Here is a 20,235-nt window from a genome sequence, read left to right on the forward strand (position 1 = left end):
CTTGGGTTACATTTCATGGCAGGAGTTGATAGTGCTTTATCAGACATTGTATGCTTAATCCGACAATTACGATAGGATATTAGGCTTCTCAGTCCTCAACCAATCAAAACAAAGGATATTTGTTAGGTCTGACAACTTCTCAGACAACAGATTAATGAAATACTCTCCTGGGCCCAGTCTGAAGGCAACCGCACACCTTACGATTGGTCTGCGACCTGATTTTGGAATAAAACCTGGTAGAATTTGATGCTAATACTGAGACATGGAATATCTTACTGTGTAATGTTCTAAATCAGTGTACGAATACCGATGTTCAAATCTGTGACTATGCTATCATCCTTAGAATAAAGGTAAATTCAATGTCTAGCCGTAATGACGTCACAGCAGTCGCAGGATTGGCTACGATTTGAAACTAATTTAGCCTTTACTCTAAAATAAAGGCTTGCAATCTTTCAAAATGGTTGTATTAGTATTCTATCAATTGATTTTAACCTCAAATAAACTGATATGTTCCATTCACATTTTCAGAAAATGAGCAAAATGCGATTTGTTCCAAAATCGGATCGTGAACACTTGTTAAGGTGTGCTGTGGCCTTTTAATACAGAGTGCTGTAATTGATCTTATCAAACTCCAAGACATAAAACCATCTATCTTATGATCCTTCATCTATGATGCACTTCATCATCAATTTGTTACATAAACTCTATAGAGTATGAAGAGCTGTGATATATAAATGGACCTATTATCATAGAGAAGCAGACTGATTAACCATAGCAATAACATACACATGCTTGTTACTCACATTAGTTATCGTAAAGGTCTCAAGTCACATTTAGCCACAAAGTTTCGTTTGAATTTCGTCAGAGCACTTTCCCTTCAAACCATCAAATTTTGACACAGAGACAACAATGCGATAGCCCTTATATGATTGATATAGTATCTTATCAGAATTGTTCTCAGTACTAATATAAGTTTAAAATGCAATGATTCATTTAGGATCTACATACTGTAGTCATGTAAATATTTCTAAGTCCAATATCCATGACATGTCATACAAAGAAAAAGGATTTATACATATCTTTGATACTAATATTGTTCCTTTCATTTCAACTACTCTTTGGCTCAATCATATATTCTTTCATTCAACTTTATATTCCCCCCCCCCACCTTCACTTTCTCTCCCCCACACAAGCACACACACACACCCAAGTTCTCACTAGTTATTCTGACATTCTTCCCCAAAAATTTGATCCATTTATCACTCAATAAATCCAATCCTATAATCTCCTTTTTTCTTCCTTTACCTCTTATTGGATTCCTAAAGAGGCATTCATTTCAATTACCAATACCTTTAGGACTTGACAAGAGCAGAACTGTAAGAATGGCAGCTGTCCGATAAAGGAGTATCTATGAGTGTCTGCTAATATATAGGTTGGCTTAATCTGACTAACTTTACAGACAATGGCAGCAAACCATGAATGAACATCTAGAAATGGACATTTGTGAATGTATGCCATATCTAGTTTCACAATCTAACTCTAAAGATTATTTGGAACATTTCAAGTTATCTTAGGGCCAGGTGGACAGACTTCATAGTTTAACAGCTATCTTTAAGGTTAGTCAAAAGTAGACCTTAAGATTCACCAGTATTAGTAATTGCCATTCATATATTAGAGTCATGCTGAATCAATAATCATAGCAACATCTTTATCATGACTTACTTTACAAATGGGCGTGCATGAATTGCTCCGGGGGTCATGTGTCCTTTGAATGATCATCATAATTTAGCGGTTAGTGCAATCCTCAATGTTTAGGAATCCTCAATGATTATGTCCACCTGAAAAAAAGCTAATAATGGCTGATGTTGAGAGAGGTTGGATACCAATCTATAATGCCTTGAGGTTGTCATTCTTAGTATGCATATAACAAGCCTTGAGTGTAGTAAACATGATACCTAGCTTACCATGGGTCAGGTTAGGGTCCATCATATCATCAATAAACTGGATCTCAGAACCTAGATGAGGGATCCTGGATAAATACAAAAAAGAGAAATGGGTTTATTAGTTATTTTTCCAAAGAAAATGGAAGTCAGAGAATAAAACACAAACTTTCAAAGCTCAGCTAACAGAATCTAGTAATCAGCAGGGCATTGCTGCATAAAGGCTGTTAGCACTGACAAGCTTGCATTCACAGACAGTCACTAGTGGACTGATGGCTGAGAAGCGATGATCTTTGACTTGTGATATGGTAACTATATGACAGACATGTCGATGCTGAGAAACTCTATGAACTGTTGAAGCCCCAATTTAACAGAGTGTCAAAATGAGGAGATTAATCCCACTATTAAATAAATCTATACATATTGGAGTGAGGTCACTATTATGATTATCATTATTATTACTTAAGGCTCTTTCAATCAGGGGCATCAAAGCTCAGTCATACTTTTTAATACAAAGTCTATGGGATATAACGGGTAAGTCTGAAGACAAGAGGCAAGAGATTCACTTGGCACTCGACGGGTAAAAATGGCTTACCAATCAAATCTTCAAAAAAGTTTAGCACAAGTGAAAACAAGTATATGCAAAAGTTTCTATTCAGAGTTGAATGAAACAAAAGCCATCAATACAATTATCATTCAAATGACTCATGATTTAGTAATGAAATCATAACAACTACATAAGAAACTTCATCATGGAATCATATTTTTGTCACTAATTCTTTAATGCAAATTTGTAACTTCTTGAGACTTGAAGCATCATAATGCACACATCGATTAGCAAAACTAATGTGATTTTTCTCATCATATTGGAGCACTTTCAATAGTATTGTTGAGCTTTGTCACATCCTGTCTGAATAAGTCTTTTCCTAAAGCCATTGGTCATGGGGTATATTACCTTGCTCTGACGACGACATACTGGAACACAGGGAATAGATCATCCATAGACCATACGTGTCCTTCAGAATGTTGTGAGTTGACAACATTATTGATTCCTTCAAATGATGCTTCTATAACGTGAAGCTTATCAATAGGACAGAAGGTTGTACTGATGTTCTGGAGACTCTCAATGGCTTCCAAGAAGGATGCATCCTTTGTCTCTTTCAGCTGACACCATGAAAAGGGAAAGATTAATGAGCTTGATTTAATGAATTTTATACATAATCAAAACAAGATGGTTTCTTGACTGCATTTAGACAAAAATCTGCCTTTGCCATTGCTAAATTGAAATATTACACAACTTCTAATATGTTCCAATAATTACCTAAGTGATCTCTGACCTTTTAACACCTAAATCTATCAGATTGTCACTCCAATGAGTACAAATAAAGCCAACTTTGATTTCGTTAACATGGCAGAATAATAAATACAAAAAGAGAGATAAAGGTCCTTGATATTTGGGCAAACCTTTCCACTATCTTCACTTTTTGGGTTCTTTTAGGATCTGACATGATATCCATACTGCCAAACTTTGGCAAAATGAAGTGACACATCAGTGAAATTTGAGTTATTGTTGTTTCTGAAACAACCTTTGTATGTTCCATGTTCAGGCAAAATTTGGGGAAGAAATGATCGTTCTAAGGAAAGATATTGAAGAAAATATACTGTTAAATTGCATTGATGCCTACAATGTATGTAAATGACGAACACACATTGCTCATTTACAAAAAATGGTACTTTTGTACCATTTTGCTTCCTTTTGCCAAAGTACGGCAGCATACCACTTGAACTTGTTTTATTCTGAAAAAAAAAAACCGGGAAAAGCTACCCCCCCCAAAAAAAAAACCACACACACACTCCACACTACAATATATTAACCATGATTAATTTCACATCTACCCAGCATGGTTCTGCAATAATATGTTATACATGTTTCCCTCATTTCACTATCACATGTCCCATCATACATCAAATACAAAGACATAGGAAGCTATTCCAAACAGGATGTTGAACTTTCTATAGAGACCCACTCACTTGAAATAAGTAGGACAAAATGAGGATCTAAATCCCTTATTGTCTTTGATCACATAATGGTTTCATTAACAACACAATCTAAAATGTAAGCTATTCATTCTGTATACAAGGGGATTAATCAAACACTCAAAGAGATTGACTTTTAAGTAAACTAAGTCCCTGTAGACTTAAGAGAAAGATTGATCAATGATGTTTCCTCATTCAGAAGCAGTTTGAACATTTATGTTAAAGATATAAGAGGGGCAACAGACTGATATCAAAGTGGTAAATACAAGTCATCAAATTCTGATTACCCTTTCCAAAAGAATATACATGTATACTCTAATATGCAACCCGATTGCAATCATTTTAATTGAATCTAATTTTACATTTATGAAATTCAATTACCACTTGTGAGTCAGTGTTCATCAATCAATTCTGTATACTTGGGAGTACAGAATACATGCTGAAGTATGCCTATACTGCTTATGAAATTGGCTTGGTTTTATCTACTGCCACCACATTGAGGTGTCCTTACATGCAGTAATATATACATGTAGTGGAGTTTAAATTGAATGCAAACCACTATGTGAAGTTTGTCCTTTTAAAATGTTAGATAAAATGCATCCATTTTTGCTGGTATATTTCATGGTTATTCCAACATAGGGATTAAATATTACTATTCTTCTATAATACATACTTTATATAAACAGCAACACAAACAAATAAATTCTAAACATCATACTATGAATGACTATACCTTTCCAGGGTTAGCAAGTGTGGTCTCGTCTACATTCCAGAATTTTCTGTAAGGGAATATAAGGATAGCATAAGATATGGTGTACATATCTGAAATATGCTTAGTAGGCAGGCTCCGCTCCCTGATATTTCAACATATGTCAAATTTTCTTTGATTTAAAATGCTGTATTATCTAATTCAGATGAATAGTGCCATATCTGATCAGATCATGTTGAATCAGCTGATGTTACATTGTTTTTGTATTATGTTCATTTGTGAAATATGTAAAATAAATTCAAATTCAAATATATTACAAATAACAAGTTTACATTTCTTCTTAACCCTGTTTTAGAAAATGCAGATAAAACTTTGAAATGATAATTGGTTTGTCTACTTGATTTATTTTGAAATGAAAGAGGCACCATCTGATTTAAACACGGATCTTAGCTAGAATCCTGTCTTTTCTAATGTTTGTGGTATATATATAGATAAAACAATGGGGAATCAAGAAAGCCACTGAAAAAACAACAACCATGCAGTAAATAAAGCAGAAGAAGAGTTTTATTGAGGTAATTACCTGACTCCCTGCTCTGCTCTATAGATCCTCAGATTTTGATGGAGAGTAATTTAGTTTTCAGAGATATCAAAATTTAAAAAAAAAACCCTCATCCACGATCTTGTTTGGATATCTTGTTTTAACTATGTAAAAACTTTTGATGCTATTACTTGAAAGATTTCTAAATCATGAAATTATATAGTGGTATTTTTATACAAATAGTTTAAGGGGATGTTGCAAGAAAATATTTGTTATCAATTGCAAATATTCTGTTGCAATTTTACGACTGATAGATCAACGTTAGCTGTAGAAAATCTTATTAAACATCTTGTTTCAAGGAGCAAATTTGCAATCAATCACTAATTTGCAATTACCTGCAAGACATATGACTGATTTAGGGACCGAAATTGACTTGCAAAACCCCATTAGAAATATAAGAAAATAATAATAGAAGATTAAAGAAACATTGAATAGATATTATAACACTTACTGATCTACACCAAGATAAGCCATAAGACCAAGATCAGATTGTTTGTTCAGTCTAGTCAGTCTGTATCGGTAGTTCTCATCTTCCTTCTCATTACGAAGAGCATACAGAGTGAAGATAACAGGGTAGAGACGTGGTAACAGGGTTGGATGAAGGAGGCCCTCGCTTGTTATCTGGTGTGATCTGAAATTCATCAAACAATCATATTTTGTTGGTTAGAGTATAAAGATGAAATATATCAATATGATCTAAGAAGTACCAGCAAGCAAAATACTACTGTGGTTAGTGAACAGTCCCACACATAACACATACTAAATCTCTTAACCGCTCTTAGGAACACCCAGTGTACCCAGTTTTACCACATAATTTCATGTGTGTTGTGATTCATTCACATCTGTAAGAAATTGAGAAAAGTATCTAGATTTTATGACCATTCTTCAATGATTTATAAAAAACACAAGATGAGTTTCAGTGCCTTAATGTATTGATATTTCATATTTCATATAATACTACTAAACTCAATATCACAATATATGATGTAGTCCAGGCCGACACTTCTGAGTCATAAAGCCGTTGGAGGCAACCTTCTCCCATAGACTTTGTACATGTGACTCAGAAAGAGGCCAAGGCCGGCAAAATGTGGTCTCAGGGCCGGCCTTGACGACATCCCTGGAAATCTCACAGCCCATTTACATACTCAGTCCCATCTACTAACTTACATGTCATCCTTGTCTTTCTCCTTGGCATTACTATGGTATGTATTCTGTGATTGTGTTGATTGTGTATCCCCATAGTCATAATAATAATGAAAGGAAGGCGTCTGTTCCATCACAGGGGTCTTCACTCTTGGCTCTTCGCTTGGTAAGTCAGGAAACAAAACTCTGTAACAATTCAAGCAAACAAATTAACAAGAGTGTTTATGCATTCAAAGAGTTTTCAAGAGAGTCTTCCAGAAGCACCATTCTCAAGAAATAGAATAAATCAACATCAAACTTTAGAAAAGACAGATCTGTTTTTTTTTTCAAATTTCATGGAAAATTGTCTAAATAAATTCTTTTGACTATATTCGACTTTTGACTATATTCTAATGGTTTTCTATAAACTTATAGGAGTTATGTTTTTTAAACAAGTGCTGTATAGTATGTAGTTTGCTGCTATGTATATGGACAGATTGATTTAAAAAAATTACCATCATGTTTATGAACAACAAGTGGTATTTCCACTGTTTAATTCTGACTAGTAATTCATTCAGTACATTTCCAGCAGAACCTGTGTCACCAAACATGTTATCAATTGCAAGGTGATATAAGCTACTGTTTTCTGCTAATCAAATTGTGCAATTTGATCAGTCAAACTAAAATTCTATTGAATTTGTCATTAATAACAAGTTAAATAAATTGGGCCTCTGAATGTGACGCTACATTCTGGTGGAATTTTCACAAAGAGGTGCAGAATTTCCAGTTGCGTGTGGTAGAGAAGACACCACCCCACTGGTCAAATCATGCTACGAAGACACACACTGAGTATTTATAAAATTGCACATTATATATCATACAGTATGGTATCATATATCATATATCATTTGCACTTCATTATATAAGCATGACTCGTCAGACAATAATTTTATGGTTTGTGAACTCCTCCAACCCCCCCCCCCCCACCATGATACTATTTGAACTGACCTTAAGAGATTGTAGAGTCTCTTGACATAGGAATGAATCTCAGTGACAGCGTAAGGGAGTAACCAATGATGAGCACCTACACCTATATAGGTTGCACGGTAGACATTGACTAGATTATCAACTAATCTACCCAATGGATGCAGTGGATGGTCAAAGGCCTGTCATGGAAAGGAAACATAAGTCATTTAATTACTCTCATTTGTTTACCAAACTGCATCAAAGGCATATAATTCAAACGCAGCAAGGAATAAAGAAATTTATGTATAACTTAGTTAGGTATGATCAAATCATTTCTAAAGTGAAAAGAATGGGGGTCATGATTTATCTTTGAGATAAAATAAGAATTGGAAAAATCACTTTTTAATGACTAGGTAAACCAAGATAGTCCAAGAATTCAATCTGTAAGAAAATATTAATTAAGGCTCAGTCGCATTTCAAAGGGAAACAATCGTGGCATTCAAATTTGATAATTCATCCAAATATATGAATTTGTCACCCTAGCACTAGCAGTGCAATCATTATTTAAGAAAGATTATATTTCAATAATTTATCAGTATTCTGAAGAGGTTGCAAGAATGATCCACTTCCTACAGAGCAAAACAAAATAAGGGGCAGTGTGTGTATTTATATCTTTTAAACTGCATTATACAATATCTCAATATCAACCAGTTGTCTGTGGTGAAGTCATAAAAATTAAGAAATAAGGGATCAATGGATATATTAGTATTGGTGGTGATTTTTACTTGATTGCTAAAAAGCATGAATGCTTGTAAGAGAGCAACCAGAGCTCAGATGGCCTAAGGTCTTGTCTGGGGGACCTGGTAATGAGGATTTAAATACCTGACCAAAGGGCCTTGTGTATCAAGTGGGAATCAAACCTGGGTCACCAGAATCCTAACCCCCATTTTACCAACTGAGTTATCAAGCCTCCGCAAGTTAAAAAAAAAAAATATGTGTCTCCTCACAGGCATAGAAGGATCCTAAAACATTTTCTTTTTATGAAACAGATATTTCTTCCATAATTTTAGGTTAATACCTTGTCTAGGTAGTCTTGAATGGATGTATAATCATCTTGTGTAATCTTTCCTCTGTTATGGGTTGGTATCCTCTCCAGACCATCTAGTGATATCCTCCTGTCCAAACTAATCACAAAAATAGAAAATGCATGATTCTTAACAAAAATACAACTGGCAAAAAAACACAGGAGCATTTTCAAGTCCTCTCAACATCTTTTGAGTCATATTTTTTTCAGCAAATTCAAAAACTTTTTTGTCCTTATAAAACAAAAATCACTAGACCTGTCCCCTAAAGGGATTTGTTGAATTGCAGCAAAGAAATAAATGGTTTTCAGGGCATTTAAGCCCCATTTTTTTTTATAAATAGCCCTGATTAGTTGAAAAATATCACTCTGTAAATGACCATTGCATTCAATACAAAAGATAATTTGGAATGAACAGAAGGAAAATAGCTTCCATATAGAAAATATTTAACTTGATTAATCCTTCCTGTAAAACAGCACCATATCAACAAACTCTTAACAACACCTTGTAAAGCAATTACCAACATATTCTCATATAACACTGATTAATCCTATATTTGTAATGATAATATACTAATTGGATTTATCAAGCACCTTTCCACAGAGGAAACAAAGCACCGTTTGAAGCTTAAAGCAAGTTAAGATTTATAATTATATAATTGTATGATCAGAAGCTATCTGAATAGGTCAAGTGAGATAATGTTTTCTAGAGTTGGAGGGAGATTTTCCAAAGACATCGGGCCAGAGATTGAAAAGTGTTGAAGTCAACAAAATTGTAATCAAATTGTAAAATGATTACATAATAGATGAATGAGTGAATGATATTTGCTTACCATTCCTTAGTATCTTGCTGTCTATGTCCACTGGAGAGTGCTACAGCGACTGCTTCCCAAGCCTTATGAGAGTCAGGAGGGGTAGAGTCTACAAACCCGAGCTGTGTCCTGCACTGACCAAAGATATCTTCCCATTTCTGATCAGGGGGTACAGTATGTTTCCCTATAGCACTGGTTAGTATGGAAAAACAATGATAGTTCATCAGGTAGATCTTTTATTATGTGCTTTAGCACTGTAAAATGAAATTCACATATCTTTAATTGATAATAATGTCATATATTTACACAAAGTGTTCATTCAATCATAATCATAATCATTCCTGCATTAGGTGTTAGATCTTAGATAGACCAATTCTTACTCAAACTCATTTACATATATTAATTTGTTCACATTTCTTAAGGAATAAGGTAAAATCTCATTTACAGTTATTCAAAGTGCCAAGGTAGATGATTATAAGCAATTAGAAAATTCATATGGTTAACAACGCAGAAATACACTGTTATCAAGATAACATGGAAAAATTGGAACCAGGCTAATTCACATCCATTTTTTCAACACTTGTATTTCAGAAAAAAATCCTTTTACAATTTCATCATCTGTACTGTGGAATGGACTGGTAATGTGCACAGACACTTACCATGGTCTTTTAACTTGCTGATCCAGCATGCCTTTGCTGAAGGTACCGTTTATTTTCACTCCATCTCCCCAGATACCATTGAATGTACCTTCCAATACATCTCCATTTGGAAGAGTTAAGATACCCTAAAATATCAAACAGAAATGAAAATTAACTGCTTATTCCTATACCTCTAAAGTGGAAATCAAATTTAAACAAAGTAATTATGAAATTGTTGTCAAAATAAGGGTAAACCTTACATTTCTTAATATAGAGCATAATGTTGTATACATTACACAATGTGACTATACTTTATTGTACTCTACGTGATAATTCCATATAAAAAGGTGAAATCTTAATTTGTAAAAAAATTTCATTAACAAAATGAGGCTATGGACTTTGAGTTATGGCATTAAGATATATAGGTAATTAATTACAAATTTGGGGGTTATTTATCAAGTAGGAAAATATGAGTATTACCTTTCCATTGAGTGTTGGTCCTGTAGCAAGCTCACCTTCATAACATGTACCATCTTCAGTGACCAGTACACCAGAACCCTGTTCAATAATGATGGAATGACACATTGAAACATGAGGCAGTCTCCATATTGAAGATCAAACATTGGTATATTACAGTGGTGCTCATGTTAATATCTAGTTGCAACACATGTTATTCTTTTGTACAAACTTATCTGATATTCAGTACTTGAACCAAATGGAAATTTGTTTTGAAATATTTACTTCAAACCATAATAGTGCAATATGAATCTTTACATGCTTTCTTGTTGTAAGAATTACAGAAAACCATAGATCTTATTTGTTTCTGAAAAACAGAAGTAAGAAAGGCAAAAAAAAATTTCAAACTCACATTGACTTTGTTATGAGCAAATACTGCCTCATAGTACAATCCACTTAGCGTTATGACCAGTCCGTTACCATGACGATGATCATCCTGCCAGAGTCCCATGTATTTTTCCCCTCTTGAATTGTCATCAATCACCCCATAGCCGTGCCGTTTTCCGTGACGCCAGTTACCTATGTAGATGTCATGAACGGCTGCATTGCCAATTTGAAGAGTTCCATGACCATGCTTGACACCATCTTGGAATTCACCTTCATACACATCTCCATTTTGATACCTTCAATCAATAGTGATCAAAAAGTCATTGATCAGTAATTTTTAAAATATAAAGTAAATAATATCTTGTCATACTTGATTGATGATTACTTGATCGAGGTTTAATAACACTACCAACATAATGTGTTATATGTCTGAATATCAATCTGTACAGTTATGCTAAATAAGAGGATTTTTTGTAAATGTTATTTATATGATATATGGATTGATATAGTGCCATAGAGAATTTGTTATTAACATCTTAATTTCACTACAAATCATTTAAACATTAAATTCTCAAACACACCAGTACACTTATAGTACAAATATCACTGTTCTTTTTTACACTAGACAAATTCACTTAATAGTCGTCTGTACCACCCTAACATACACAGAATGTGAGCTTTCTCCTCCCTGGGAAGTGTTCCAATGGCAAGAGGGAAAAGGGTAGAAGGGAGAGGGGTGAGGAGTGGGAGTAATAGAAGGGAATGGAAGCATGGCATCCCTAATGAAGAGCAAACTACAGTGGCACTTGCATCTATCAAAACACAAAGTTGAAAGTGGGAAACCTAATAACAATAAAAATCCCATTATGATACAATGTCTCTATGCCCTTCAAAATGATTTATCTCCGCTATAGCCCAGCAGTAGATAAACGTCTTGCAAAATGTTGCTAATGATTTAGTCAGTCTTTAAATTTTGTTAGATCTTATCCAGCAACACAAGATCAAGAATCTTCACCATGTTGTTAAACAGTGTACCTTAGAATGCCTACTCCATGCATCTTTCCTTCAAGCCACTGCCCTTCAAAGATTTCTTGTCTGGTAGGATCAGGTCCAGGCACTGTAAGTACTCCATGACTGGTAAAGTAAAACAAATTAAAACACAATTATATTATTAGCATCTCTCACATACTCCACTACACACAATAATTTAGTAGTCACAATAGGGTGTTTTACATAATAAAACCCATACCTGCATTGATATTTAGAACAAGATCTTAACAGGGAACCATTTACTGCAGTGTTTGTTTTGGTTAATTCCAAAAGAATTTACATTTGATCCCTATATGTAAGACCTTCCTGAAATGGTTAATCTTTACTCTGTGCTTCATATTGACAGGGGTAATGTCTCAAATTATCATGGTTTGATTAGTTCATGAAATGGAGTCAAGGGGTGATCATTTTTATATATTGCCCCTTTGCTTTTCTTGTACTTTACAGGAAGTAATTACATGTAAATAATGCAATGTGGGACTGATAAATGTGTATGTTGAAGATTTGTGACCATAATTTAATGATCATTTGAGAAACTAATATTGTTAATGTCAAGAAAGATTAAAAGCATGTCACATTAATATAAATTCTCATAAGCCTTGTAACCCCCCCCACCCCCATCCTGCCCTGTCACTTAACCAACCAAAATTATGACTACGAACTTTCATTGTCCTCCTTAATAAATAGATAATTTAAAATTATTTTGTTCCTGTTTTCAAGAGGCATATCTACTTACCCATGTTGCACACCCTGTACAAAGCTACCAGTGTACTTCCTTCCATCTGGCCATCGTAGTGTTCCCCTGGAAGAAAACATTAAAAAAGGCAAATATATATTAAATGCTTTTATCTTTCCCATTTCTTTACTTTTCCCCTAATATTACAAATGCTCATATCTTAGAATTTCCATGTTTAAAGATATGGAGTGAAGATTCATAGGACTGGATTGGCTCAGACTTCATGATGAAGTTTGATGATTAAGTATTTTACTTAAGTGATTGAGGTGAATGAGAAGTACCTTTATCTGATATTAAATATATATAAAATTATGAGATGGGAAAATGTGTCCATTGCATGTTTCTCATAATGTACACCATCATAACTACCTATTTGAAGTTATTACAGAATTGAACAGCTAACCAATCATTTATACCAATCAAGGAACTTGAACTTACTTTCCATTGCATTTTCCATTCAGCCAAGTGCCTTCATAAACAGCATCTTTGTGTATTCCTGCTGAGCTGAACGCATGTCGGCCTTGTCTTGTTCGCTTCGGTGGTACCTAAATACAATTATACATTTAACTTAAATATTGCTTTAAAAAAATCTTATGTGGTACTTTGCACAAATTTTAGTTTATAATATCCTTAGCAATTAGTCTGATAAAGGGGTGCAATTCTATCTTGATCCACAGAAACATAGCAATGCAACCATTGCATAAAGGTAGCCATCAGATATAAGATATCATGGAAGAACCATGGAGTAGCGGTTCTGACTCTCGCCTTGTAAACAGAGGGTCGTGTGTTTGAATCCCTCCGCGGTCTAGCGTCCTTTGGGAAGGCGTTAATCCACACTTTGCCACTCTCGACCCAGGTGCTAATGGGTACCCGGTAGGATGTGAAAGATATTGTATGTTTGATTTTGCCAGTGCCATAACAAGGCTGCGATGAATGCTCCCCAGGGAGTGGAAATTGTGCACTTTTTGTGCGGGATTGAAATGAATCCAATGACCGGGGTAATAATATGCTGTAACGTGCTTTGAGCCATTCTGGGAAAATCGCTTTATAAAAATTGGCTATTATTTTTATAATTAAGAAGTTAACAAACTGTTTTCACAAACAGATATTCACATCAAGGTGGTTGTTACAGTGAGATTGTTATTCTGGATCATGTTGCATATGGTAACTTGTCAATATGACAACTTTCATGGAAACCATGATTATGATAGAGTCATATTACCATGGCGTTTACATGAATAGTACAATTTCAAGCGATGTGACTTAAGGAAAGCACTCTCAACAATCATCTTTTGAGAGAACAATCTATGCAATCATGATAGAAATTCAGCTATTAAGAAAGGTCCTACAGGAGACAATTCTACCTCAAAAGAGCTCTATGTATTATACACCTGAGAGTTTCATGCTGTGATATCTTACTTTCTGAAAGGCTCCATCTTTGTGTGTGATATCAGGGCTAGGACTCTTCTGACTGGCTGTAAGAATAGCATCAATGGCTTGATTGATAGACCACAACCATTCGGCTTTCTCAACAGGAGAGGGCGCTTGTAATACTAATGTCTCCTCAGGCATATGCAGCTGTATGGCATTACTGGGTATGGAAAATATGAAGGATATGTAAAATACTACAATTATGGTAACAATATACACATATTATTAGAAAGGGAAAGACCTATTTTAAATGTTTGTGTATTATACACCTGAGAGTTTCATGGTGTGATAATGTTGAAGTAAATTGAATTGAATCAAATTTGAACAATAACTTTCTTCAACTACATGAGCTAATTTCAAGATTCCACATATGAAGGAGAGTAAGCATACCGGGGTAAGTATTTTTTTCATAATAAGTAAGAAGTGTCTAGAAGGGGGGATACAGAGACATACACAGACAGAGAGATACAGTTACACAATACTTTATTTTGTCTTCGAGAGAGAGACAGACAGACACAGAGAGAGAGACAGAAAGACAGACAGACAGACAGACAGACAGACAGATAGATAGATAGATAGATAGATAGATAAGAGACAGATTTAAATACTCACATGACTTGGTCTGTATCAGGAATAGGTTCTGCCCATACCAGGGCCAAACTAAATATCTGATGGTTGGAAAACTGAAACAAAAGGAAGATCAGAGATATATGAATAATTGATTTATTCCTCGCATATCGTCAAAACAATGAACATATTAAATCCTATTTTTACAAAATTCAATAGCTTTAAATTATAATTTCATTATCAAAACTGCAGTATGGAGACTTTGTTTCTTTACTCTTGCAAATCAGTACCTGAACTAAACCAAATAAAGCTTGAACAAATTTAATTAAAAACTAAAATAAAAAAAGTCCCAAACAATACTCAAGTTATTTTACAAAATTTCCAAACCATCCCTTACTTGGTTTAGCTTGATTTTCAATATCTTTAGAATTAGGGCAATACTGTTGGCAATAAATTGTAAAACCAAGATTTCAATTCATAAATTTATTGATAAAATAAACTAATCAATTGTGGGCAGAAGAATTCATCATTATTACAAGAAAACTCTGCTTTAATTCACAATAAAAGATTATAAAATTTACACAAAATTTAATAGTAAAATTAATTCAAACCAATATCATGCAAACATATGATCACATTTAATACATAGACAGACAATTACTGCAGCACATGCTTACACTGTATACCAATATATATAGACTTTCCAGAGGCAATACAATTATAAATATAATCAGCAATGTAAATCAAAGATCTAATGCTCAATATTTTACAATGGACCTCAGCTTCCTTTTGTTTAGGGTGCTTTATTTCTTTTCATTGTTGATTCTCATCATATCTTAAATAAATCAGCAACAAAAACTATATATTTTAATCCAAAGATTCAAATATGCTGCTTATGGAGTCAGAATTATGTAGCACTAGTAATGAATGAAAACAAGTTTTGATTGATTGATCTTAAATAAAATAATATTTGGGGGAGTTAATAATCTGAGAAGATATCAGTGGTATATGAATTAGAATATTATACATGTCCTGCTGCTGCATAAAATATTAATCTTCAAGGATCTAGTCCACATTGCTGAAAAGTTACTATTATGGTAACTTTGTCTTCCAATTGTAACTTTCATGGAATCCTTGATTTATATTGTCTGTTGATCAGCGTTACCATGGTAGTTACATGTACCATTGGACAGTAAAGTTACCGTAATAGTAAGTTTATGCAACAGGCTCAGGTAGGCATTCTATAAGCAGCTTCTGTGTCTTCATTACATATATTAAACTAAGCTCATATAAGGAATAGATCTTACAATTCCTGATCAAAACAATACCTACAACAAGCATACAAAATTGCATAAAAAGTGAATTGAGGTATTACCAATCCAGAACCCTGAGAGCATTAGAAATTGTGGAAAGAATTTGAATGATTTAGATCATTTAGAATTATTTGATGCATAATGATCAACTGAGCATTGAAAGGGACAATTATGAGATATTTATAGTTTCATTAAGCATACACTTATGGAAAGTCTCTATGTGTCCTGTTTGTATCCTTTTCGGAAAGGGTCTTTGAAAGGGTGGTGCCAAGCGTCATCGCAAGGTTCTACGAGACAACAGTTTTACATCCTAGCAAAACTGTTGTCAACCTCAGTTGTCTGAGAATGAACATCAGGTCCTTTCATTAGGACTTAATTTTGCTATGGCTCCTAAGCAAATTAACCGAGAAGAATTTATCCAGTAGTTGTGTCTACAACTAACAACATCCAAGGTATCACAATCCTTTTCTTTTCGGTTAACTTGCTTAGGAGCCATAGCAAAATTAAGTCCTAATGAAAGGACCTGATGTTATTTTTTTAACCATCTCACTTCAGGAGCATGTAATGTGCAGTACATGTATGAAAATATAAGATTATGAATTGGCTCTCAAAATGATATAAAAGCAGTGTCATGGTGTGTAACATGTACTTTATGAACATTAATGTGTGGAATGATACTCAAACATTCTACTCTCCACAAAAAACACTACCAGAACTTAATGCTAGTAAATAACAAAAAAGAAAAGAATATTTACAATTTTGCCAATGAAAGAAAAAAAAAATGGACATGGATCATGGCTCTGACTGAGAACTTGATGCTAAATTATGATATTTATCAAGCTGACTAAACTGGCTGATACTTAACTGCTTTCTTCATAAAATCTGTTGGCTTTGAGTTAAGAATACTTCATGCATACAATTTTCTAACTGCTACAACTTCAGCCATTCACAATAAATACAACTAATCAAGGTTACACAAAAAAACATAGCAAGCTCAACGAGTTCAAGACTTGATACTCATTAACACAACAAAAAGCCTTAAGAATGAGTCTACCTTTTGTGGCTCAGGTGCTCTTTGAATGGGAGGCAGAGCAACTTTTGTGTCCTCCTTTGATGTTAAATTATTCAATTAAATTTGTAGCAAAAATAGAAACAAATTTATTCTATTTTGGAAATAATGATCATTATTTCAAGATGTTAAGTATAGAATCTCATGACATTACAGGTGTACAAACAACACTCCTCCCACACAAATAATGCATTTATCCAATGTTAAATAATATCATTTCTACATAGATTTAATACAGTTGATATATACATAAAGACAGGGAGAAAAAAAAACACTGAAAGCAAACTTAAGCTCAACTAATATGAAAGTATGAATTCTATTACAAATGCACAGAGAATTCTGTTGAATAATGATATATTATGAGTGATGACCAGATTCCAAATCCAGTATCATATTTAGATTAATTTCTCTTTTCAGTGTTTAGTCAAATTACATCATAATCACCATCATTATCACTACCACCACCACCAACAACAGTTACAACATCATCGTCATCATTACATCTTGTTTATACAGCGTAACTTCATCAGTGACGTACACTGATCTCCCAGTGGGCCCTATTAAATCATCACCATACTTATCATTCTTATTGGGATCCTAGTGACATTCATTTCTCTTAACCCTATGAACCCTGAATTATTTGGGGCAGTCGTGACATACACCCTGAATTATTTGCACATAAATGACTTCTCGACCACATTCATACAATCCCCCATGATTCGAGACCCAACGGCACCTTCCCCCAGCTAGTACCCGGCTCGAGCCGGCTGAAGTTATTTGGCATCTCGTAGACCTAGTCTACAATCAGAAATATCAAATTTAGTGTCTGTTTTGGGCTCAAAATCACTGTTTTCACCAAAGTGAGATATACCAATTGCTTCCCCACAGTAAGCACGTGACACGCCGTGTATTACCGCACCTATGACTCGAGCAATCACAAAAAAGTGGCATATTTTGGCCATTTTTTAAGCTAAATCCTTCCGAAATCATTGCTGACTTTGACTGAAATTATCGACTAAATATTCCTAAACGTACTAGAAAGATGACGTCATTTTAGAAGATCACCTGACATTTAGAATCCATGCTTTTGAAATCACATGGCTGTAGGCCGGTATTCCGGCCTATCGGGTTCAAAGGGTTAAGAGCACAAAGCTATCACATAGAATGAATCCTTCAAATCACAATATGACATGGTTTATCATAAAACGAACACCTCCAAGTAAGAATAATCACTTGTGTAATTTCAGATTTACTCACATATGCATGAACAAATATATCATTGAAGAGGAGAAACCAATGGGTCGAGAGTCGTTTAGCATTAGCAAGCTGCAGGGGCTTGGTTCGACTATCACGGATCAAACGTCTGTCTGGAGATTTGATGGATTCCTGAGTTAACAACATAAACATTATCATTACATATTTGCAAAACAGATTCTGTAAAGCAAGGTTTCCACTTTGGCGAGTTAACATCGCGAGTTATGGCGAGTTCTAGCGAGTTGCCAAAATGAGGCACTCGCGATAACTCGCATGAAGCTCACCATGAAACTCGGGATAACTCGCGACAACTCGGCATGGCTCGGCGGAGCTCGTTCAAGCTCGGGACAACTCTCCTTGAAGTCGTGAGCAGTTTCAAAATTTTTGAACATGTTCAAAAATTTTGCTAACTCGCTGTAACTCGTGCCTGACTCACCTAAACTCGTTATATACTCGCAGTACTCGCAATAACTCGTAAGAAGCTCGAGATAAACTCGCAATAGCTCGTAATAACTCGCCACATTTGAGTATACGCGAGTGCGTTCCGAGTTTTCAAGAGCGAGATACGAGCATTGCGATCGTTTTACGAGTCAAGTGGAGGTGCCCACGAGATTAGCGCGACTTTAGATCGAGCACCCCGAGTTACAGCGAGTTTCGTATGAGTTTATTCCGAGTGCGTGGCAAGGGCTCAGAGGCATGCCAGCTGAATGGTAAATGTCCAGTGATCTATATTTCCCCACATATAAACCCCTCAAAAAGAGTTTGGAAATCTGAGTTTGGCCATTAATTTCTCCCAACTCCAAAATTTACACAATGCATATTTGACATCATTTAAAAGGTCATTCAATTCTCTTTACAATGATACCATGCTTGTTATGATCATACCATCACGAAAAGAGCAGGATTTAAAGTGTTGGATGAAGTCTGAATTGAAAAGCTGCAAAACGAGCAAAAAAGTTTGGAAATCTGAGTTTGGCCATTAACTTCTCCCGACTCCAAATTTTACACAATGCTTATTTGATATCTTTCAAAAGATCATTTGATTCTCTTTAAAATGATCCCATGCTTGTTATGATCATGCCATCAAAAAAAGAGCAAATTGAAAAGTATTGGATGAGGTCTGAAGTGAAAAGCTGCAAAACGAGCAGAAATAGTCATGAAGGGTCAATACAGAACATGATTCTTTTGTCTGTCAATAAAGATGAAAATCCATTCATGTTTGTTTGTTGTGTGTTTGATTGTGTGTTTGATTCCATTTGAATGTTGATGTTAAGGTGCATGAAAACAATTGCTGAGAATCTCACTCATATCATTTTAATATCATTTTAAAGAAAATTAAATGATCTATTCATTAATATTTATTCAACATTGATATTTACTAACACCGAGGCGGGATTATCGATCAAACTCAAAGGAAACCGCTTAAAAACTCACTCATCACCACGGTAAAAGGAACAGTGACTTTCAATATTGTGTCTCTTTGCAACTTTTGAATTTTGACCTTGCCCCACATTTCAAGGCACTGCACCTCCGTGTGAACCATAATCATATCATGTAGGGTATCATTTTAAAGAAAATTAAATGATCTATTCATTTATATTAATAACAATTGATATTTACTCAAACCGCGGAGGGATTTTTGATCAAAGTCAGATTTCCGAACTTTTTTTGAGGAGTTTATTTTAAAATGAGAGCACATTTTAACTGACCCACACAATGTACACGTGTATAAAAAGGCTGTTGCCACTGCACTATTACAACTTTCAACAAATAAGGAGAGAAATATGCTTCTATGAGTTCTATCCAAAAGATCCAAGAGTTGTGGCCATTCAGGTAGGGAAACAGTGAAAGAAGATGTCATTCAAACAAGAGTAGAAGTAGAAGAAGTGCAGGAAGAGACAATTGAAACGGAAAACAATACACCAGACTGTGGACTGTACTGTTTCCAGAAGATGAGGAGGTCAATGACGAGCAGAGCCAAGGTAAAAGAACTAGACATGAAACTAGACAAGGTCCAAGTGGAGCGCCTCTGACAGTCTCACCTGCATCACGCTATCCAATATAGCAGA

At 34.7% G+C, this 20,235-nt stretch overlaps 1 protein-coding gene across 3 annotated transcripts in view; it reads right to left on the reverse strand.

Annotated features, from left to right (window-relative positions):
* Window positions 1–490: 490 nt before the first annotated feature.
* LOC121428366 (alsin-like) overlaps window positions 491–20,235 on the reverse strand; it is a 54,787-nt gene continuing 35,042 nt past the window's right edge. For 2 of the 3 annotated variants that reach the window (XM_041624960.1, XM_041624951.1), the window contains exons 11-28: window positions 18,170–18,298; window positions 16,898–16,951; window positions 14,576–14,646; window positions 13,952–14,123; window positions 12,971–13,077; window positions 12,533–12,598; window positions 11,782–11,880; window positions 10,772–11,042; window positions 10,384–10,461; window positions 9,925–10,049; window positions 9,287–9,457; window positions 8,451–8,556; window positions 7,415–7,572; window positions 6,452–6,613; window positions 5,736–5,915; window positions 4,711–4,756; window positions 2,896–3,104; window positions 491–2,029 (exon numbers count right to left, since the gene is read on the reverse strand). In XM_041624960.1, coding sequence (XP_041480894.1) covers window positions 1,888–2,029; window positions 2,896–3,104; window positions 4,711–4,756; window positions 5,736–5,915; window positions 6,452–6,613; window positions 7,415–7,572; window positions 8,451–8,556; window positions 9,287–9,457; window positions 9,925–10,049; window positions 10,384–10,461; window positions 10,772–11,042; window positions 11,782–11,880; window positions 12,533–12,598; window positions 12,971–13,077; window positions 13,952–14,123; window positions 14,576–14,646; window positions 16,898–16,951; window positions 18,170–18,298 — 2,346 coding nt within the window. In that variant the 3' untranslated portion in view covers window positions 491–1,887. The remainder of the gene's footprint in view (window positions 2,030–2,895; window positions 3,105–4,710; window positions 4,757–5,735; window positions 5,916–6,451; window positions 6,614–7,414; window positions 7,573–8,450; window positions 8,557–9,286; window positions 9,458–9,924; window positions 10,050–10,383; window positions 10,462–10,771; window positions 11,043–11,781; window positions 11,881–12,532; window positions 12,599–12,970; window positions 13,078–13,951; window positions 14,124–14,575; window positions 14,647–16,897; window positions 16,952–18,169; window positions 18,299–20,235) is intronic. The other variant, XM_041624969.1, reaches the window with a different exon arrangement.

This window comes from Lytechinus variegatus, chromosome 1, assembly GCF_018143015.1.
Source record: "Lytechinus variegatus isolate NC3 chromosome 1, Lvar_3.0, whole genome shotgun sequence".
NCBI lineage: Eukaryota > Metazoa > Echinodermata > Echinoidea > Temnopleuroida > Toxopneustidae > Lytechinus > Lytechinus variegatus.